Raw genomic sequence first — 23,484 nt, forward strand, 5'->3', positions numbered from 1 at the left:
GCCAGCCTTCCCCCAGGCCCCCAGCAGGGTCCACAGGGGCCAGCCTTCCCTCAGGTCCCCAGCAGGGTCCGCAGGGGTCAGCTTTCCCCAGGCCCCCAGCAGGGTCCGCAGGTGCCAGCCTTCCCCCAGGCCCCCAGCAGGGTCCGCAGGTGCCAACCTTCCCCAGGCCAGCCAGCAGGGTCCGCAGGTGCCAGCCTTCCCCCAGGCCCCCAGCAGGGTCCGCAGGTGCCAGCCTTCCCCCAGGCCCCCAGCAGGGTCCGCAGGTGCCAGCCTTCCCCCAGGCCCCCAGCAGGGTCCGCAGGGGCCAGCCTTCCCCCAGGCCCCCAGCAGGGTCCGCAGGGGCCAGCCTTCCCCCAGGTCCCCAGCAGGGTCCGCAGGGGTCAGCTTTCCCCAGGCCTGCCAGCAGGGTCCGCAGGGGCCAGCCTTCCCCCAGGCCCCCAGCAGGGTCCACAGGGGCCAGCCTTCCCCCAGGTCCCCAGCAGGGTCCGCAGGGGTCAGCTTTCCCCAGGCCCCCAGCAGGGTCCGCAGGTGCCAGCCTTCCCCCAGGCCCCCAGCAGGGTCCGCAGGTGCCAACCTTCCCCAGGCCAGCCAGCAGGGTCCGCAGGTGCCAGCCTTCCCCCAGGCCCCCAGCAGGGTCCGCAGGTGCCAGCCTTCCCCCAGGCCCCCAGCAGGGTCCGCAGGTGCCAGCCTTCCCCCAGGCCCCCAGCAGGGTCCGCAGGGGCCAGCCTTCCCCCAGGCCCCCAGCAGGGTCCGCAGGGGCCAGCCTTCCCCCAGGTCCCCAGCAGGGTCCGCAGGGGTCAGCTTTCCCCAGGCCTGCCAGCAGGGTCCGCAGGGGCCAGCCTTCCCCCAGGCCCCCAGCAGGGTCCGCAGGGGCCAGCCTTCCCCCAGGTCCCCAGCAGGGTCCGCAGGGGTCAGCTTTCCCCAGGCCTGCCAGCAGGGTCCGCAGGGGCCAGCCTTCCCCCAGGCCCCCAGCAGGGTCCGCAGGTGCCAGCCTTCCCCCAGGCCCCCAGCAGGGTCCGCAGGGGTCAGCTTTCCCCAGGCCTGCCAGCAGGGGGCGGCAGGGGTCAGCCTTCCCCCAGGTCCCCAGCAGGGTCCTCAGGGGTCAGCCTTCCCCCAGGCCGGCCAACAGGGGACGGCAGGTGCCAGCCTTCCCCCAGGCCCCCAGCAGGGTCCGCAGGGGCCAGCCTTCCCTCAGGTCCCCAGCAGGGTCCGCAGGGGTCAGCTTTCCCCAGGCCCCCAGCAGGGTCCGCAGGTGCCAGCCTTCCCCAGGCCCCCAGCAGGGTCCGCAGGTGCCAGCCTTCCCCAGGCCCCCAGCAGGGTCCGCAGGTGCCACCCTTCCCCAGGTCCCCAGCAGGGTCCGCAGGGGCCAGCCTTCCCCGGGCCGGCCAGCAGGGGGCGGCGCGCGTGCGCAGACGGAGCCCTGGCCCGGGCGGGGCGCAGGGCCTGCAGGAAGCTCACCACCGCCCTGTCAGGGCCGCCTTGGGTCTTCCAGATCCCTCCACACTGAGGTGAGTTAGCCTTTGTCGCCCGCCGCCATGCTTAGTCGCGGACAGGGACCACTGTGTGGGCTGCAAGCAGGAGCTGTGCGGGGCGGGTCATTTCCGGGTCTCCGGCGGAACCTCCACCCTAGAGATGCAGAGATGGATGTGTCCAAGGCGAGGGCCACCCCATCTACGGTGAGCCCGGGGCGCGCTTGAGAGCCAGTGCAGGACAGGGGAAGAAGAGACAGGTAAAGCCAGCCTAAGGACAGCACACGCAGTCTAACCACGAGATCCGATGCTAACTGTTGGCTGTGGGTACACAGACTATCGGCGTCGGTAGAGGCCGTCCTGGACAGCTTGCAGGCATCTTATATTAGGCACGGATGTGTAAAAGTGGGCTGTAGTTGACCCAGATGTGAACCCTGCACTGTCAGGGTCTCCCTCATCCCAGCCAAGTGCCCCACGTGCACAGCCAGGAAACAGACACCCCTGATGTTTAGTGCGTCCACTTACCCACACCCAGCTGGCCTGTTTGTTTCTATAAAGAGGACAAGTGGTGTGTTCACATGGCTGTAAGGTACGTCGAGGAATTCCGCTAGCATCCCTGTTTCTGTCTCCCCAATTTAACTTGCAAGAAGTCTTTTCTGTTGTAGAACTATAATGAGATAAATATTAGCGTATTCAGATCTATCCGCCTTTCTTTTTTTTAATGGTTTCATTTTCATGGGAGCCGAAAGTCCAGAGTGAATCCATCACTTTGCATAAAATTCTGACTCAGGCCTCTCTGCAAGTTAAATGGCGGCATGACCGCCAAGGGCTGGCCACACTCTGCAGTGAGAAGAGAGGCCTCATCACCCAGGACGGGTCAGTTTTCCTTTAAAATCAACGATTTCTACAAATATTCACACTAGTGCATGCATTGCAAACAAGCCCTTCCTATAATAAGTTATTCTTCTTCCTCCTGCCCTTACTAAAAGAGGTGACTATGAAGAGAACCACTGTGAGGTGCTGGCAGGGACTGGAAAACCTCTGCAGCACATGTGGGAACACGGTGCCCCCCAGCCAAGCAGTGGGGACGGGAGTCTAGAGTCTAGGGTCCTAGACGCTGTCCTGCTGTGCTCAGCAAACTCCCCTCAGCTTTGCTGGATTTCTTATGATATTCTCCAACGTGATCAAAGAACCCTCTGCTTTGGAGAAGAAAGGACAGTGTCTGATGGGCGACATATGCTCAGTCCATGTGCCTCTCATGAGTCCTGTGACTTCTCCATTGGATCTTTGGCATGGCTAGAAATGGGGTTGGTGGTGGAGATTTAGTGAGAATCTTGAGCAGATGTTCTCAGGGGGATCACATATCTGGTGTCCACATTAAAGTCTGGAGGCCATACACACAAATCATGAGCACTGGGCCAGAGACAGAGTCCTGAAGACGGGCCAGCCCAGACAATGGAATGGTGATACATTCCTGCTCACTCTGACCCTGGGCATAAATAAAATACATTGCTGGATTATGTAGACAGTGAGGTCCAAGTGTCAGCAATAACAATTGAATTTGCCGGGCATGGAGGCAGGCTTGTAATCCCTGTTCTTGGGAGGCATAGGCAGGAAGATTGCACAGGTTCGAAGTCAGCCTCGCTGGCTTAAGAGACCCTGTTTCTAAATAAAATATAAAATAGGTCTGGGAGTATAGCCCGGAGGTAGAAGGGTTCCATCCCCAGTACCACCAAAAACAAAACAAAAAAATCAAAACAACAGAAACAAAAACAAAACCAATTGAATTAAAGCTTGCTGAATGCCTCTATTTCAATATGTGCTCAGGGGCTAAGCATCATTTTCAGACACTTGGAAGGTTCCATGTGATGCTGGTAGGAAACCAGAATCCCAAATCTCACAGATACTTGCTTTTGTCTGATATTAAAAATAATCCTTCCCACTGGCCGTGGTGGCCCACGTTTGTAATCCCAGCCTTCAGGAGGCTGAGACAGGAGGATTGCGGTTCGCGGCCAGCCTCAGCTACTTAGTGAGGCCCTCTGCAACTCAGTGAGACCCTGTTTCAAAATAAAGAATAAAAAATAGGGCTGGAGGTGTAGCTCAGAGGTAGAATGTCCCTGGGTGTCATCCCTACCACTGCAAATACTACTACTACTACTACTACTAATAATAATAATAATAATAATAATAATAATTATAATTATCCTTCCCAACATTTAACTTGTAGAATTTAACCCAAGTCTGCAAACATGTATTGGATGGATAGCCATTAAATACCAAGTCTGTCTCCTGCCTGGGAACTCTCTCTCCAATTTCAGATCTTTTAAAGAGCAGGAGGAAGCCTGTCTTAGATGGGAGCTGAGGTGTATTAGGAGCTGTCACTCGCTTAACAAAGAGTAGTTCTGTCCTCAACCAAGTACGGGAGCCCCATTTTATCAGGATAATTGGGTCCCTTGCCTTCCTATAATCCAGACCCAGAGTCCATACTGTGAACTAAAGAGCTTTCCTAGGTACAAATGCATGGCTTGGCTAGGGGCCCCATGATCTCTTTGCCTTCTGTGGGACAGAGATGCAAACTGTCCTGACAGCAGTGGTGGCCAGCTCTCAGAGCTGCTCCTAAGCCACTCTCCTGCCAGCTGCTGAGCATGGCTGTCAAAGGATGGGGAGACGCCTGGTAAGGCGGGAATGAGGATGCTGAGGGACCTGCTACATCACTCTTGAGGATGCTGACGTGAAGGTAACTCCTGGAATTCAATGTCGCGATGTTCCTGATTTTTATTTCTAGACCCGTTGTATACTGAAGATGTCAAGACACAGATGGCCTTCCATTTTCCCATCTAAGTGAAAGACTGTCTCGTAGATCACTTGTTTCAGCCTTTTGTTTCTCCTTCTCTGTTTCACAGTTGATTGTGTATTCAGCAGAAGGCATGTTAGTGATTTCTACAGGTGGTTAGTTTGTTTTAGTTTGTTATATTTGTTCATCTTCTCATGACTGAAGGAATCAGGCAGGAAAAATCGTATTTCTACAGCAAATGGTCTGTTCACCTGCCATGGTGGACCTGGATGTGTCTTATAGTCTACACTGCATGCCTTAACACACTCATTAAGAAGTGTATTAAAAGCCAGGCGTGGTGGTGCATGCTTGTAATTCCAGTGCTTGGGAGGCTGAGATAGGAGGATCATGACTTTGGTGCCAGCCTCAGCTACTTAGGGAGGGGAGACCTCATTTAGGAGGCAGGCAAGTGATTCTTTTAAAATATTAGCACAGTTATATTCTGAAGTCTAATTTATGTAACAAAAAGTACTAGTCCTCTAGTGTTTAAGTAAAATAAATTTTCAGAGTTAATACATGTGTATAACCATTGTGCACAATACAAAACAAGGTAATCGACATCCCAGAAGCATCCTTCATGACTGACCTGTGCCTTTTAAAGGAAAACCTCACCTGATTTCTAACAGCATAGTCTCACTTTTAAAAATACAATTTCACTGATATATAGTTCACTTACATATGATTCCCACATATGCATTAGGTGATAATGAACTGTACAATCATGAATCCATATATATCTGATTTCAATATGTGAATAATCCACAGGCAGTAACCACCAGTCAATTTTAGAGCATTTTCATCATGGTACAGTGAAACTTTATACATTTCAATGCTTTACCCCTAACCCTAAGGAAGCACTAACAAACTTCCTCAATTTGCATTTTCCTAATATGCATACTCCATATAAGTTGAACCATATAATGTGCTCTGCTTTATGACTGGCTTCTTTCTATCAGAGTGGTGTTTTCAACATTCATCCACGTGGTATCATGCATTCCTCATATTGATAGCTGAATAGTATTCCACAGTGTGGATATACATTTGTTTATCCACTCATCTGTTGATGGACATTTGGGTTGTTTCAACTTTTTGGCGATTTTGACTAGTGTTGCTATAAATATCTACGTGAAAGTATTTACCTGTCTTTTTTTAGTTGTTTGGGGCTACAGAGCCTGAAGAATGGTAAGTCTATGTTTCACTTTTTGAGGGACCATTGACCTGTTGTCTACAGAGATTACACTATTGTATGTTCCCACCAACAGTGGACAAAGGTTTAGATTTTCCACATCCATACCAACTCCTGTTGTTCCATCCTGGAAGGACGGTACAGGCACGAGGAGTGGCTAGTCTCTTAGAAAACCGAAGTCTCCTGTTTTCCTTCTGTTGTACCTCTCCTGTGCAGGAAATATGTCATACTCAGAGATACACAAAATAAAAGATCTGTTACAAGCCATTGGGGTCTGAGTTGCTTGAGCATTAGATCATCTCAGATCTGAAACTTTCAGTGCAGCTCCTGGGGCTCTCCTGCCAGAAATCAGGGTTCTTTGTGTCTATTCTTCGTGTACTTTTCTATGTGTTTGTCCTTTGTCTTTCTTCCTTGTTTTTAGAAACAACCAATCTTAGTATTCCAGCCTCCAGAATCATGATGTATACGCACTTCTTTCCTTGATAACTTATCCTGTCTGCGATATTCATTCATAACAATGGAAAACGGGCTAGGACATAGCCCTGGCAAGGTTCACTGTGTCTGCTGCCACTAAGCAAGCAGGTAGCCCCTCAGCCAGTTCTGTCCGGTTCTGGCTCCCAGACCTGCCCTCAGTGCTAGGATCCACATGGAGGGTGGTGGACCTCTGTGGATGGAGGGCTCAGAAAAAGCACGGGATCCAGTGATGAGCAGACACTGTGGCCCGTGGGAGGCATTCGGTCATCAGAGGACACTGCAGCCGGAGGCAGTGCCTGGGAAAATTGAAACTTCCTTCCTACCTACCTAAGGGATAAGAGGCACAGTTTGGAACCAAGACCTGATACACACATTGACTGTTTACATGCAGAGTCACTGTGTCTGGGTTGTAAGAGGGGCCACGCGCATTATGGCATTGGGGAGCAAGGGTGCGAAGGAACCCTGGCCCATTCCTGTTGGCTCCTGCCTCTGACACCATTGCCCCACCTTGGCCTCGACACAAAATGGCCCAAACCTCTAAGGCAGTGACACTCATTGGTTAGGCTTTCATTCAGTTCCCTCCGAACCTTCTGAAATTGGCATCTATTTTAGAATATTGTTAATCTTACAAATCACAGCCTCTTATGAAGCCAGGAATACTGAATTTGGGGACCTTCCTGCCCCATTCTCTCCCTGAATAGCAGTTACACTTTCTGTGTTTTATTTCAGGGATTTCCACAAGTGACAGAAGAATCCTGAAGTATTTGTAGCTCAGTCACAAACCCAAGATCCACAGAGCATAGTATCTAGGGCTGTCCATTCAGTCCACGGGGACCTAGGGCTGTCCATTCAGTCCACGGGGACCTAGGGCTGTCCATTCAGTCCACGGGGACCTAGGGCTGTCCATTCAGTCCACGGGGACCTAGGGCTGTCCATTCAGTCCACGGGGACCTAGGGCTGTCCATTCAGTCCACGGGGACCTAGGGCTGTCCATTCAGTCCACGGGGACCTAGGGCTGTCCATTCAGTCCACGGGGACCTAGGGCTGTCCATTCAGTCCACGGGGACCTAGGGCTGTCCATTCAGTCCACGGGGACCTAGGGCTGTCCATTCAGTCCACGGGGACCTAGGGCTGTCCATTCAGTCCACGGGGACCTAGGGCTGTCCATTCAGTCCACGGGGACCTAGGGCTATCCATTCAGTCCACGGGGACCTAGGGCTGTCCATTCAGTCCACGGGGACCTAGGGCTGTCCATGCAGTCCACGGGGACCTAGGGCTATCCATTCAGTCCACGGGGACCTAGGGCTATCCATGCAGTCCACGGGGACCGAGGGCTATCCATTCAGTCCACGGGGACCTTGGGCTATCCATGCAGTCCACGGGGACCGAGGGCTGTCCATTCAGTCCACGGGGACCTAGGGCTGTCCATTCAGTCCACGGGGACCTAGGGCTGTCCATTCAGTCCACGGGGACCTAGGGCTGTCCATTCAGTCCACGGGGACCTAGGGCTGTCCATTCAGTCCACGGGGACCTAGGGCTGTCCATTCAGTCCACGGGGACCTAGGGCTGTCCATTCAGTCCACGGGGACCTAGGGCTGTCCATGCAGTCCACGGGGACCTAGGGCTGTCCATTCAGTCCACGGGGACCTAGGGCTGTCCATGCAGTCCACGGGGACCTAGGGCTGTCCATTCAGTCCACGGGGACCTAGGGCTGTCCATTCAGTCCACGGGGACCTAGGGCTGTCCATTCAGTCCACGGGGACCTAGGGCTATCCATTCAGTCCACGGGGACCGAGGGCTATCCATTCAGTCCACGGGGACCTAGGGCTGTCCATTCAGTCCACGGGGATCCTTAGAATGTAGTAACAGCTCACTCCTTGGGTTGAGGCAAACTGTGATGATGCTGGCTTCTAAAATTCTCAGCACCACTGTTTAGCAGAGGAACTGTATCTGAAGTTCACACAGGACCTTGTACATATGATCCTGATGTTCTGATTTTTTGTGTCTGTTTCTCAGGGGCTTCCTGCAGTTAGAATTCAAGTCTTCAAGACTATTTTTTTTAACTGCGAGATAAGCCAGGTGCAGTTATGTACACCTGTAACCCTGAGATCCTTCTGTCTCAGCTTCCCAAGTACTGGAATTACAAACGTGCATCGACACATGAGGCTTCAATATGAATTTTAGGACTGATACTTCTAGCTCTGTAAAGAATTACATTGGTATTATAGCAGGAATTGCACTGGATCTATAGAGCACTTTTGGTAGAATGGACATCTTGGTATTAATTTTGCCTAACCAAGAGCGTGGGAGATCTTTTCATTTTCTAAGATCTTCAGTTTCTGTCTTTAGTATTTTATAATCATCAATGTAGAAGTCTTTTCCTGAATAAATTGAGGCTATATGGGACAATTTATAACATTGAGAGTCATTTTGCAGTAATGTCATATAAAGTCTTTTCAACGTAGCAAAGGCTTCTGCTTAATAAAAAACAGTTGACAGGCATGCAATAGATAATCTGCTTCAAACTTGCTGGACATTGTTTCCCTGGTAACTGCCTTTGAGCCAACTAGGGTAGGAAAAATACTTTAAAGATAGGAGTCCCTTTGTGGAATATTCTATGCATGTGCTGTGCTAAGATTTTCTTTTCAGTACACACGAGTTTGTTTTAAACATCTCTTATGTATGTGTTAATCATTCTATTTCCCTTTAAAAATAATGACCCTGTGTAACCCCATCCTGGTTTCCCAGAAGAAAACACCAAGTCTAGAAGACTTGCAGTTTCAGTTTACTATTACCCCTCCCTTAACCACATTCACATAATACAAGAATGATGTTTGGGGACTACTTTGAAGCATCAGAAAGCTGAAGGGAGTGGGACACTGTACTGAGAAGCTGAAGCAGGATGATTTGGCAAGGTCTACAATTACTGTTATACTCTATTTTCAAATATTAGCCTTGTTAATATTATACCCTTCGTAACCCAAATGTTTATTATAAAACACACTTAATTCAGTCCTCCCAAAACATATTCATCAGCACTTTTATTTTTTTAATTTTTTGGTGGTTATTTTTGGGGTTCCTGGAAACCCTTCTGCCTCCGGGCTATACTCCCAGACCTATTTTTATACTTTTTTTAAAATTTGGAAACAGGGTCTCTTAAGCCAGCACGGCTGGCTTCGAACCTGTGCGATCCTCCTGTCTCTGTCTCCCAAGTGCGGGGATGACAAGCGTGCGCCACCACGCCCGGTTCATCAACACTTTTAGAGAGACTGTTGGGCTCTTCTGAACTTCCCTTTGGCTTCTTTTTCTAGATAGCTCAGTATTGGGAGTTAGTGTTGGGAAAGAAGGAAGTGTTGATGATACTGGAAAAAAATCTAAAGGCTAAATATTCTCAATATGGACCTCACATCTTACATACTAATTAACTCAAAACAAATAAAAAATCTAAATATAAAATTTAATACTCTAAAATATTAAAAATTCCTTAGTAGAAAATGTTCAAGATCTAGGACTAGACAAAGATTTCTTAGCTTTGTGTTTTTTGTTTGTTAGTTTATTTGTTTGCAGTACTGGAGATTGGCCCAGAGTCAGTCTACTTCTAGAGCACATTACCTTCTAAAATTTTAAGCACTCCCCTTTAAAATTTTGAAACAGGGTCTCACCAACTTCCTAAGGACCTTGGTAAATTTCTGTGTCCTTGAATCTCTGATCCCCTAGTCTCAGTCTCCGAAGTATTAGGATTATGGGAGTCTGCTGCCATATCTGGATTCTTAGTTCTTTTTTTTACAAGTACCTTTTAATGCAAATTTTTTCAGTAAGAGATCAATGTTTACCTTCCTTTATTCTGAAAAGGAGGAAAACATTCAATGTGCCCTTCCAGGATCAACGAGTCACATGATTGATTATTCAATATTAGCAAATAGATCAGAAGTACAGCCATCAGTGCTCATGAGAGGAAAACTCTCTTAATGTTCATAAATATTTCTTAGTATTAGTGGTAGATAATGAGAACCAGCGAGCTAGAGATGCCGCAAGTATGAATGAACAAAGGGTATCCCTCCATAACTGAGGATAGGCAGACCTGGAGGCAACTTGAGGAGAGGTAAGACTTAACTCAGCCTACAAATTTGCTGATTATGATGTACCATGTTTTATAGAATGATGAAAACAGTATTTTCCAGGAAAAATAAGAATTAGGTAATACAAACCTACTGATAACAGAACACGCATTTGTGTATATGTGTATATACACATGAATTCACACATGCACACTTATCTGAGCCATGGAAGTTGAATTGTTAGGCAGTGAGAATGCAGACATATTTTTCCTACTCTCTTTTTTAGATATATTTCAAAAAATGTTTTGAGACATTTTCAATAATTCATAAATACTATTCAAACAACAATGCCTGCAGTTATTTATCACTACCCTCTTTTACATAGGACGGATAATTAGCAACAGGGTTCTCCAGACTTTTTAGCAAGTTAGAATTTAAGAGACAGTTGTTCCTTGTTTTTGAGAAGAATAGATTCACAAGATATGGATCTGCCATATTTTTCATATTTAAATTATTATAAATATCTCATTTGGTAATAAGTTTTTAAATGTACATAAATAGGGGAATACAGTAAAGCAAAACTTCTTCTTGTATTCTGTAAGCACTCATATTTTACATGGCAGCATTTCAAAAGCTTAAAGAACAATATTTGACCTGAAAAATAAGTGACAATTTGGACTTCGCACCATTAAATTGGAAGTTTTAATGTTATTTTGTATTTATAGATTAGTCTTAAACATGATATCGTCTACTTTAAAAGAGTTGTTATACTGCTGTGATTCATACACAAAGTAAATTCTTAGATCCATCAAGTGACATGTTTTTAAATTTTTTTTTTTATTCCTTTTATTGTTCAGTGCAGGGCATTGAACTGAGGGCCTGGCAGTGAGCAAATTTTTAAAAAGTGTCTAGCTAGGATTTAGTAAATTACACTACTGTCTGAAAGGGTTTTCTTCTTTTTTTTTTTTTTTTTTTTTTTTTTTTTAATTTATTTTTTATTGGTGCAATGTATTCATACATCATAGTGGTATAAATAAGATACTTTTGTAGACATACATGCACACATCGCCCAGTTAGCCCCTACCCGATCCCCACCCCATTCCCTCCCCATCCCTCCTTCCCACGCTTGGCTTAGTGGTTGACATCTAGTATTATAGCAATTTATACAATATTAACATTGATAATCTCACATTTAAAGGAGCATAAGAAAGCAGAGGGCCCTCCTACCTGCTCACTCCTGTCATGAGGAGGAGGCAAGACGGTGTCATCTCACTGCGTGAGCTCAAAACTTAGAGACCCGCACTGGACGTCTGCTCGCCTTTTGACTTCCCACCCCAGGCAGCCGCATTCTTACAACAGTGAGAAATGGGCGGCTCAGCTAAATGTGTCTGGGAAGTGTTTGGAATATAGTGAGACAGTGGCTACTATAATTACTATCTAAAGCTGATTGGAAGATACTGAAAGGCCAGCTCCAATGTAATGGAGACAGTATGAACGTCAAGGGCCAATTAAGTGATATGATTTCTTAGCCTTCAAAACAAGTCAGTGTCTTCTCTATGTAACCCTGTAATCCAGGGCTTGAATGCCTGAATCTTGGAAAATGGATACTTCTTGGAATTGTTTTTATAACAAATCCTCCTTAAGTATTGATCTCAGCAGCTAAAGGTGAGGATATCACCACATTTTAAGAAGCAGAGAAGAGGGCTGGGCGTGGTGGCGCAAGCTTGTAATCCCAGCATTTGGGAGGCTGAGACTGGAGGATCGCTGTTCCCGGACAGCCTCAGCTACTTAGTGAGGCCCTCTGCAACTCAGTGAGACCCTGTTTCAAAATGAAGAGAATAAAAAAAGGACAGGAGTTGTAGCTCGGATGTCGAATGCCCCTGGGGTCCATTCCCAGAAACTCGAAAATAAAAATAAAAATAAAAGAAGCTGCAGCAGCAGAAAAGAAGGAAACCACATCATTTCCATTGGATATTCTTACTCTGTATTACTTGGACAAAGGACGTGCGACATATTTCCAGACATCTGACCCCTTATGAAACAGCTTCATGTGTTTGCTAACGTGGCTTGTTTCCTGTAAACACAATGAAGAGAAGCCATCACACAGCAGGTACTCTGCTAGTGCACAGAACTTTGGGAGTGAGGCAGGGTCAGTCTTCCTTTGCTGGGTCATTTTGCTCCTAGAGTCCTTTGGACCAGGGCCCAGTTCACCATTTTCCAAAGGAAAGGACTTCATCGTTTATCTCCAATAAAACAAAAAATATGGTTTCTGATGCCATTTGCACGGAAGATTCCTCAAATTACACAAATAAGATCTATCCATCAGAGAGCTGGGGTATAGGTCAGCAATATACCACTTGCCTAGTGTGACTGAGGCCCAGGGCTCCATGCCCAGCGCTCCCCACATCAATCAGCAATATTCCGTCATTAAATGCGGGCAGACTTTGCTCCTGATTTTCAGCTTGTGAAAATCTGCACATATGGGTCACAGCTGACACTGATGAAAATCTGAGAAAGGGTTTTACAGGATTGCCTGTGGAAACTAAGCATGTTTCCTAAGAAAACGTGATGACATTTAAGAGGCGAAGTCCATGAGCATTGCGGGCGGGCGGTGGGCACGTTCGGACCCCTGCAGAGGACCTGTTCCTGCTCAGCCTTCTAAGAGTGTGTGGGGGCCTCCGTGCTTTCTCAGCTTCTTGTCTCTGCAGTGGCCTCTGAAGTCCCCGTGTGAGGTCTTCATGTGGGTGTCTGTGGAGGGCTCTGCGGGGACCTTTTCAGTGTGTCTCTGGCATTGTGTACTGGGATTTCTGAGGTCTTGTGGGTCTCTGGAGTCTCAATGTTGGGTGTACTTAGGGTTCTGTGGAGGTCTTGTGTACTCCTCAGGAGTCCCTGTGGTGTCTCCCTGTCACTGGCTTTCCTTCCTCTGATGGAGGACAAGGCCAGACCCGGAGAACACAGGGCCTTGGTCCCCGTTGCTTCTGGCTCTTAGGCTCCCGCAGTCTACGCCTGTCCCCTCCAAACACCGGAGGTTGTTGTCTGATTCCTTTGCACTCAAACTTGCCACTTGGGGTCCTGAGGGTAACGGGCCTTCTCTAGACCCCAGCTCTGTTCTAGTGCCTCCTGGGCCAGGCCCCACTGTGGAGGCTGTCGGTCCATCACAGGAGACAGGACCAGGCCTGCAGAACCCACACCCCTGGTCATACATGTGGGTGCTTGTGTCCTCTGCTTCAGTGGTCCCCCTGGCTCAGGACTTTCCACACCAGGGCATCACAAGGCCCCTCGAGTGGTGCCCAGGCCCACCCCATGTGGGTATCTGGCACAACATGGGTTCCTCCCACCCTGCCTTGGGACCCCTTGTCCACTAGGAAGAAGGAGCTTGTGCTGGAAGCAGAGCTGGGACCAAGCCTGGCCTGTGTCTGCACCCAGTCAGCTCCTGCACTTGGAAGGTCACTGCCCTGTGTGCTCAGATCCTGTCTCATGGCTTCTCTTCTTTGTCCATGAGCAAGCAGGTTCCTGATGCCTGCAGACTGTGTGACCCGAGAGCAGCCCTCAGCCCTTTTGAGTCTCACTGTTCTTCTGGGCAAAGTGCTGGGGCCCTGTGCGTGTCTACCGGACACCAGACTGGAGTCCCAGCCAGAGTCTCCAGGTGCTGGCTCTTCCAAGCACTTGGCAGCACATTTCCAGGAACTCGAGTAGCAATGACATGCAGGCCGATTACACATGCCCTTCTAATTTAGTCTCCCCGTCTCAAGGCTCTGATTTCCCCAGTCTAGCTCGGAGCTGGAGGGCTTCTCCAGACCCTTCATCTGGGAGCCAGAGCAGGGTGCCTGGAGGTGGCACCAAGGTGAGCAGCTGGGCTCCTGATGTCCCACCACCCCAGCTGGTTTCCAGAAGTGGGAGGGCAGGGCTCCCTGTCTGGATCCCTCGGGGATCCTGTGCCACTCAACCTCCCACCTTGGCTCCAACCTTGTTGGCTCTTCTCCACACCACACTAGACCCTCGAGCCCCAAGGTCGAAGGTCTCTGCAAGGACAAGGCAGGTGACTGGCAGGGGCCATCAGTCCCCAGCAGCCACCCTGTGGCTCCCACCCACAGGCAGAGAACAGGGAGAGCTGCAAGTTGTACCCTAGAGATGAGGAAGGCCGGGTGGGTGGGTGATTTGACCTATCCTCAAGGCTGAGCTGAGAGGGGCTGGCAGGGAGATGGCCTTGCCAGCTCCAATAGCAGAAGAAGGACTGGGGCTTAGGCCTCCGCTACTGCCCATCAGTAGATCCAGGTGGACCGGACGATCACGGAGCCAGCAGGCCACAGCCACCCTCCTGTGCCCTCCTGTGACATGCGAAGCCTGTGGGCCCACAGAGCCTCAGTGCTCCCACCACAGCTGCAGAGTTCCAGCTACAGAGATTCAGGGGAAGGTGGGTGGAGACAGACCGGGGTGGGCCTTCCTTGGCAGCCTTGTCCTGACTAATCCCAAGGGCTTTCCCTTGTTGCTTCTGTAAGACCTGAGCGATGAACACAGCTACAGTGGGGAGTCTGGGTGTGTGTGGTCAAGGCCCCCTTCACTTCCTGCCTGCCCTGTCCCTGCTGGACGCATCCCTGGGGAGAGCAGGTATTGGCCCCTTGTCTATGGTCCAGTGCAGCACAGACAGAAGCCATTAGCACGCATGAGAGCAAACATGTATTAGGAAGCACTGGTCACCTAGTCGGAAGCCAATATTAACAATGATGGTACGATGCCCTCACATGAGACAAAACAGTTTTCCTCTTTATGTGACTATTTTGTGAATGAAGACTTCTCTCATCAGTATATTCATGAGAGACATGATCTGGATGACCATACAGGACACCTTTCTGAAAAAAGTATGTTGAATAATGGTGAAGGTGCCCGGCCATCCCGGCCCCCACTGGCCTCTGTGGAGTGGCCAGACCCACAGGCCTCCTCAACGGCAAGTCCTGATCACAGTGTCTGTCTCTGACCCACGGCTGAGTCCACTCTTGATCTACATGTTGGCTCTGGCTCCTGGAGCTGTCTTCCTGACCACAGGCCATGTCTTCTATCAAGCTACTTTGCTCTGGGTCGTAGTAACCCCTGTGGCAGGAGGATTCCCTACTCAGTGGGACTCGGGCTTCCTTTTTGTGCCCACTCAGTTCTGATTGGCTATTTCCAAAGTGAAGCTTCAGCTTGTCTACCAGTATCTGTCCCACAGCAGCCATGAGCGCCTGGGCCTCAGCCTCCCCACTGTCTGCGGACAGCATGCTTGCCATTGATACCTGGCTCTGGACAGTAGTTGGTGGGAGCTTGGGGGGAATCTGCAGGGAATCCTCCTGCCCTCTGCCTTTCTTCCGGGGCTGAAGACACTGCAGAAAGTCCTTCACCCTTTTCTTGACCTGGCTTCCTGGAGGAGCCTGCTCCTCTGCAGGGCATGAGGAGGACACCCTCTCTCTGCTGTGTATCTTCCTGACCTTGGCTGGGGAGCTTAGCCAGATTGGTGAGAAGGCTCTGTCCTCTTCAGGCCTTTCTTCCTCTTCCAGGTTGAGCATCTCATAGCCCTCCACTGCGTCTCTTGGGTAGAGTATCTTGATTTCCTTCCTTTCTGGGCTGTCGTTCTCTGTGGGTGCTTCCTGCTCCTGTTCCTTGTCTTGACCCAGGGAGGCTGCCATCCTGCTATTAATAGCTTCGCAGAGAGGCCTGGGGTGCTCACATGGTATGGCTGGCATGCTCCCGCCCTGGCAGCTGCACAGAGAGGCCTGAGAAGGCAAGCTGGCTGTGGTGTGGGGTGCGCCAGTGTCTTCCAGGAAGCCAAGGGCTGAGTCCCGAGGCTGCTTCTGTGACCCCACCTGCAGGTTGAGCTCAACCCCCCCAGCCACCTGTGCCTTCAGGCCTTGGTCCCCTGACTCCTTGGGAATGGAAATTCTAGAGGGTGGGGGGCCTGTGCTGTTCACCACAGACCCTACGCTCCTCAGATTCACATTGATGGTTTGGTGGTTGGCCATCACACTGGCGCCCACTGTCACCTCCCACTCAGGGGCTTTCTCCACCTCAGTCTCCCTGGCCTCTCCAGCTGTTGAAGATGGGCTTCCTATTTTGATCTCCACCCTGGCCTGACTGCCGCTGGGATCTACTGAGGCCATGAGGCTACTCTCCTCCTGTAGCTTCTGAATGCCCATTGCCACGCTTGCCCTGGGCTCCAGGCCACATCTCCCAGACCCTCTGATAACCCTGCTCTGCTGGGTTCTCTCCAAGAGACTGTATTTGTGTGGCTGAGATGACAGGGGGCCCTCCTGTGCAGGTGGAGGGGTCCCGGAGGTCCCCTGGCTGCCACCATATGCTTTTTCTCTCCAGGCCTTCTGCACCTCTGCAGGCGAGGAGGCAGGGAGGGGACTCCTCAAAGGAGGAACTGAGAGTTTTTTAATCACAGTCTCTCCTGGACTTTTCTGAGGGAGTTCTTCCAGGAAATGGGCCACTTTCACAATGGAGCTGGCTTTAAGTTTTCTAGATCCCAATGAGAAAAGAGCAGGTTTTGAAAAAGACAAGTTTGGAGCCTTCCTTAAGTTGAGATCCATGGGGTCAAGGGTCTGTGGGGGTGGCCACCTGTTCCTTGCCCGAGACCTGATATCCGATTCCAGGAGCTTGCATATTCCCATATCCAGGAAGGAAAGCTCCTTAGAGGTGTTCACATAGGATCGGGGACCCTTCAGGGACTCGAGATTGAGGGGTTTGGGGAGAGTACTAGGCTTGGGGTGAGTATGACTGGTGGTAAGCCAGGATCGACGTACACACAAAGGGATCAAGCCCTTGTTGATCTGCCCTGACTTTTTGCCCAGATGGGGCTGCAGGATTTTTTCAAATTTTTTCCTGTTTCTGGATAAGTGACACCCTGAGTCTCCTTTCCTGAGCCGCCTCAAGCTGCTTTTTGTATCCTCCATTTCCTGCTTCTCAGCAGTTCTTCCTAAACTCCATTTTAGATGCTCCAATCCCCTTTTCAGATCTCGCTCCATATCCTTGCTTGGGTCCTCTAGTTTGAATGTTACCTTGCCTTTCCTGCCAGTTTTCTGCAGCTGATCAGAATCCTTCTTCAGCTTGCCCTTGTTGTTTTCACTAGCAAGAACAGAGGGCTGGGCCAACTGGGACGGGCCATGCTCATCGTTGGCCTGGTAGGGAAAAGTACCTAGGGATTGGCCCCAAGATGGCCTGGGCTCCCAAGATGCTTGGAATCTGAGGGGAGGGTCTGGAGTTGGTGCATGTCTGAGGAATCTCTTTTGACTGCCTTGCTCTGGCTGTCCTTGAGGCTTGTTAGGAGTCCCAGGAGGAGAAGGGCTGAGCATAGTCATCTGGGAGCCCCAGATATCCTGGAGAGCATCGGGACTGGGTTGGCCGTAGGCTTCACGAGATTGTTTTATCTTGGACAGTAAAGTCTTCTTCCATTTCATTCTGTTCTGCAGAGGCCATTCCAAATGCTGCTCTTTGACTGGGATAAAAGACTGTGCCTTTTGCTTAGAGGTTGGACAAGTTCCCCGGCATGTACTAATTGGGGGTGGAGATGGTGGAGGACAGCATGGAACCTGAGCATTGGGAAGCACAGGTGGGGGCAGGTCTTCAGTCACAGGCTGGGGTTTGATCTCAGGCTGGGTTTTGATCTCAGGCTGGGGTTTGGCCACATCCTGGGGCAAGGGCTCCTTCAGGGATGGCTGTGGAGATTCATCAAGATGATTTTCAATAGGAAAAGATTTGGTAACATCATTGAAGCTAACTCTAGAGGCTCGTTTCTTGGAAGCCTGCTTGGCTACCCAGGCAGTGGCCACGAGGGACTCGCTGTGCAGGGAAGGCAGACCCCAGCACAACAGCTGGCTGTACTTAGGCTCTAAACGTTCCCCCGACTCCTCGGGGTACGGTAGCTGCTGAGCACCAGGAAGCTGCTCTGTTCCCCCTTTCGTGCTACAGAAGGGCTGTGCAGTGGTGTCTCTCTTGAAACCCAGTGACCTCAGCATGCTCCCCAAAGAACCCAGGCCGTACTCTAGGCTCGTGGGTTTGAAAAAGGACCCACCCTCTTCCTTTTCCTTCCACGTTCTCAGTTCTACTCTTTTGGCGATCAGCATCTCCAGCAGCTTCTGGATATCAGGGCGGATGAAAGAGGCGCCCCCAGCCTCTACCTGCCAGTGCCTGGGGTCTCCCCAGCATGATGCCTCTGGTGGATTGTGGGAAATATGTCCTTGCTGGGGTTTGCCAGGTACCCAAGTGGAGAAAAACAAGGCCTTGGCAGTCGCCCACCACCAGGAGATGAAGGAAGTGGAGCAGTGGAGGTGGTCAAGGCCGGGGATGGCTGTGATCAGCGAGGCCAGGTAGGAGTTACCTAGAGGGGACCTCTGTGGAGCATCACCCACTGGGACGCCGCTCAAGGCAGACTGCATTTCTTTAGGTTTCTCTGATAAGGATGAGGCCTGAGGCAGAGGGTGCTCAGGCACAGGAACCAGAGAAGCCAGTGGGGGCGAGGTGGCTGGAGCAGGCTCTTCCTGATGCTGCCTAGGGGGCTGGTGCGCCATAGCAGGCCCATGTTGGAGTGTCTCACCTGCGCTGCTTTCATGGAACAGCAGATGACATCCATACTTGTCATGAAGCACCTGTAGGTGACTACAGGAGACAGCAGACACGAGCTAAGCCAGGGACATACGGTCCAGCGGCCGGGCCGACCCTCCTGGGGCCCGTGCTCCCACCACTGTCTTCACAAAGCCATTGATCTCCCTCCCCCTGGGCTTCACTCACATCCCTTCCCAACTCGGGGTCTCCCCCCAGGTCAGCCCTGGGTCATCCTGGACCTTGGGGTAACAACATAGATCCTGATAGGAAGAAGGACGGGGAAGTGGACCGTCTTTACCTGTGAAGAAGGGAAGTCAGGTCCCATGCCTCCTGTACTTCCTTCAGGCACTCTCTACAAGCTGGAAATAGAGACTGGGTTGTGGTGGAGAAGAGAAGAGCTCTGGATCTTACAGGAGCCTGAGTGGAAGGTCCTCGAGGGGAGACGTTGGGGATTAGAGCCTGGAGGAGGACCAGGACCCCTCACGGCGATGCCAGTTACAGGGAGGAGCTGCACTTTATTATATCAGGGTGCCTCCCGAATTCAAGGTCCTCAAGAGAGGGGGGTCCTCACAACCTCCCTGTGGGGGGGGGGGAAAGGCATGTCATCTCCAGGAGAAACCTGCCTCAGCAAACAGGCAGCTTGTTCAGTTCAGAGTGGGACCCAGGATTCCCAGTTTTGAATCCAGCCTCACACCTTCACGGTGGCATACACCAGCCCCTGCTGGACACCATCCATTCCCTGCCCGTCACTGCTTTGTCCTGATCCATGTCTTGGATAGAACTTCCCTGGTGCCCTCCTCTCAGGGCTCTGCCACAGACATCCTCTGGACCTGGCAGTGGTCCCTCCAGCACAAAAGCGAGAGGTCAGTTCATCTCAGGGTGGACATGCAAAGCCTTACCTTTGTGAGCACCACTTGTTTTCCTGATCTTGCTGTGCCTCCTCTTTGCGATCTGATGCTGAGATAAGAGAGAAAGAGGAGCGGGGCCGGTTCTCACTTTTCTTACCCTGGACAAGTTAGATATCCTTGTTTGTGGAGTAATATAGCTTTTATACTTACCTATCAGAGCCCATTTTATTAGAGCTCAATTTTTTTTATATTCTTTATTTTGAAATAGGTTCCCAGTAAGTTGGGTCTACTTTAGCTAAGGCTGGCCCCGAACCTGGATCCTCCCATCTCAGTTTGCCAAGTAGTGGGATTACAAGCGTGTGCTACCATGCCCTGCAGAGCTGAGTTTTAAAGTGGCAAATTCCTTTATTTTTTTCTCTGCAGGACATTAAAGGCATTTTTTTCTTTGTGGTACTGGGCATTGATCCAGGACTGTTCTACCTCCCACTCATACCCTAGCCCTATTTCATTTTTTTGTTTAGAAGCAGGGTCTTGCTAAATTGTTCAGGTCTCCTAATTTCTGAGGTTGGCCTTGAACTTGCAATCCTCCTGTCTCATTCTTTCAAGTACTGGGATTTAGGTATTTGTTTTTTTTTACCATTCCTGGCTCAAAAGTGGATTTTCTACATAGGCTCTACCATGGATAATTTGTGTCACATCCTCTGCTAAGGACAAAAAGACTCATTCCTACAGCTGTATCTCAGCTGCCTGGTTGGGTTCTGCTTCCTGAGACCCACCCTGACTCCAGCCTGACACAGGAGTCTTCATGGACTCACCTCAGCCCTCCCCAGCCCAACGCAGAGGCCCCAGCCATGTGAAGGCAGCATGAGCCAGTGCTCAGGCCTGCACCCCGTTTCCCGACTCTCAGGATTTATCCTGGGCCTCCACGTCAGGGTCTGATTTTACACCCTGGCACCTGCAGAGCATCATACAGATGCCCTGGGAACCTCAGGAAGACCTCACCCTGCACTGTCCTTCCTGACCCAAATAAATGATGGTCTGCCTCCCAACAAGGCCCCTCTCAGCAGTTTCTGTACTTGGTTTGGAAAAGTGGAAAGAGTAGAAAAAGAGAGAAGAGAATCATTGTTGGGTTTTGAATGCAGGTACCTTACCCCTCTGATTTTCTGTTTCTGAGTTGATGGGAAGGAAGGATTGCTCTGGAGGTAGGGGCTTAACACGAAGAACAGCAGCAGTCCACTCACAAAGGCGAGGGTCATATCCATGGCCCAGGCTGCAGAACTGGGGCTCAGCCACATGGCACTAGTGCTTTTCAGAGGAAAGAGAGGATTCTCCATTATTTGAATCTCACTGTTGCCCTCAGACTACTGAGCCCTGAGAGTTCCTTTTGGAACAGGGAGAAAGCCAGGGCCAGCATCACAGACCTGTCATAATGGGGTCATGAGCAGGGACCATTGCCACCCCTCCCCCTTCATCCCAGCAGCTCCTCCACCCTGCTGGGCCTCCTGACCCCTCCTCCCAACTCTACTTGCTCAACCTATCATAGGCAGACATGTAGGAGATAAAAGATCTTTTCTTTAAGCCCCAAACAAATCATGTCCACTTTGTATTAACATCCATCTCATGACATTCTGTGTGTCCTCATCCAGTGTTAACTCTCATTTGATGACATCCTCTTTTCCCCATTTTGTAGTAACTTCCATTTTATCATATCCTATTTGTCCTTGTTTTTACTAAAGTCAGTTTTTGTCACATCCTGTTTGGTCTTCCAGCATCTGGAAACTCACCCCACAGATCTTGTAACTTGATGGGGTTAGCAAGTTAATAATAGGCCAGTTTAAACTAGCCAATCTTAATAATCAGACATTGGGCAGAACTGCATCAGGGATGAAGTTTAAGCAGAATTCCCCCTCACTGTACTTGCTTACCAGATTTTTTTCCCTTTGGGCAGACATCCTTTTGCAAAAGTAAATTTTTGCCCCTTTGCGTAACTTTAGAGTGTTTATTTCTATCACTAACTCTTATTTTCCCATGGACCTAGGTCCATTTTCTGTTTTTTTCCTCTGAACTCAAACAGTATCTGATTTCCTTTAGCCTTTGGAGTCTTGGCTTGAGTCCATCAAGTTCACTCTCTTTGGAAGCCTGGAGGTCTTGTAGGGTTTCTGAGTACTTTCCAGGTATTTTTGCTGTCAGTCTCTTCTATTCTCACAATTTCCCCATATGTTAAGCTTTCACTTTCATTCATGCAGAAGTGGAATTTAACTTATTTTATACTTATTTAATTTAATAGTTCAATTATTATTATTTATATTTACTTGTCCTATCTTCACTCAGACCAACTGACACAAAAATTTAAACTATTGTTTTATCATTTCCCTGTTCATGAAACCCTAGTGCCGTATGGTGACCAGTTCCCTCTGAAGCAAGTTCAGGGATCACTGACCATGGATGGACATGAACAGTTGCAGCTAGGTCAACCAATACTTGTATGCCAGCCCTTTACTACAACTAATCTCCTAAATTGGAAACATACTCTCTTTTTACTGAAAACCACAGCCCTAGCTGACCTCCTCCAATCCATCTTTCCAATGCACAGCCCTACCTGGCCTGATTGTTGCCAACTTCTCCTGGTTCTTTTCAATACTGATTTAAGGCACCATGTTCTTCAAGCAGCAGCCTGCTAGACTGAGGAAAATGTCCCAGCAGAAGTCCTAAACTCTCAGACTCATGCAGCCCTGATAAACTCGCTGGGTCTGAGACTTTGTGGTATAAGTGGAGAAGGTGGGAGTAAGGTCTGCTGTTGGATATAGCAGAGGCTCAGACAAACTTAGCCTCTGATCGGTGTTGTAGAGTTGCATTAATTTGTTGGGGTTGTTTTGGTTTTTTGTTCTTTTTGTGTGTGTGAGTGTGTATGCCTGTTTTTTTTTTTACCCTTTTCCCAAAACCTCTCCCAAGCTTCCTCTCTTGCACATACCTACTCTCTTCTCTCTATCCATTTTCTGTCTTTTTTCTTCTTTTTATCTCTCCCTTGTCTTGTATTAAATCAACTTCATATCACTATGCCAGAAACTCTACATTGGTTACTAGAACACTACTACATTTTTACTATCTCTAATCTCTGGTATGTACTACCTTACCAAACTCATTCTCTCATTCTATTTGACCCTGAGACTTTACTCCATTCTTCCATTTACTCCTTTACTTCCTTCTTTACCCAACCTTCACTGTTGAATACAGTACAACTTGCCCTTAGATATACCACCTGACACCAAGAGACTGAGTGAAATCTATCAAAAACAACAGATACAAACTTCTTAAATCATGAGAAGGAGGAATAACAAGGAAACAATGAGCTCCCACAACTCCACAATAACAGAACATGATAATACAGAATTCCAGAAATATCCGGAAGATCAAATCAGGAATATAACTGTAGAATAATATAGGACTTCTGAAAAGAATTAAGAGACAGCGAAATAAATAAAGGATGCAATCACTGAAGTAAAGGCATCAATTCGAACTATAAACAATCGATTAGACCACATGGAGAATAGAATCTCACTCCGAGAAGATGATCACTCCAAAAATGAATGCATAGTTTATAATTTAGGAAAAACAATTCAACAGCAGGAATTTGACATTGAAGAAATATGGGCCCATCAATTGGCATAAAGAGGGAAAAGAAGGTGAAACCAAAGGGATCAACAATCTTTTCAACAAAGTAATAGCAGAAAAACTTTCAAACATAGAGCAAGGGGTTAATACACAGGTACAAAATACTTATAGAACTCCATCTAGAAGATCAGAGAAAAGGTTTCCCCACACCACACAGTAGTCAAAATGACCAATGTAGAAGCCAAGGAGAGAATCTTAAAGGCAACAAAAACAAAATACCAAGTGCCATTCTGAGGGAAACCAATTAGAATCACTCCAGACTTCCCAAACCAAGTCATGAAAACCAGAAGGGCCTGGAGTAACATATTCCGAACTCTGAAAGAAAATAGCTTGGAGCCCAAAATTTCCTACCCAGCAAAACTTAAATTGG

The 23,484-nt window shown here is 49.2% G+C and overlaps 1 protein-coding gene across 1 annotated transcript; it reads right to left on the reverse strand.

Annotated features, from left to right (window-relative positions):
- Window positions 1–2,202: 2,202 nt before the first annotated feature.
- On the reverse strand, window positions 2,203–20,737 carry LOC308272288 (spermatogenesis-associated protein 31E1-like; the record flags this gene model as incomplete). The annotated part of the gene is made up of 8 exons (XM_080709030.1): window positions 2,203–2,309; window positions 4,023–4,266; window positions 13,975–14,042; window positions 14,867–18,648; window positions 18,893–19,053; window positions 19,289–19,437; window positions 19,494–19,551; window positions 20,594–20,737. 8 exons carry the CDS (start codon window positions 20,735–20,737, stop codon window positions 2,203–2,205), a joined length of 4,713 nt encoding a protein of 1,570 aa, XP_080565156.1.
- Between the last annotated feature and the right edge of the window lie 2,747 nt (window positions 20,738–23,484).

Source organism: Muscardinus avellanarius (assembly GCF_963383645.1).
Source record: "Muscardinus avellanarius genome assembly, chromosome: 13".
Lineage (NCBI taxonomy): Eukaryota > Metazoa > Chordata > Mammalia > Rodentia > Gliridae > Muscardinus > Muscardinus avellanarius.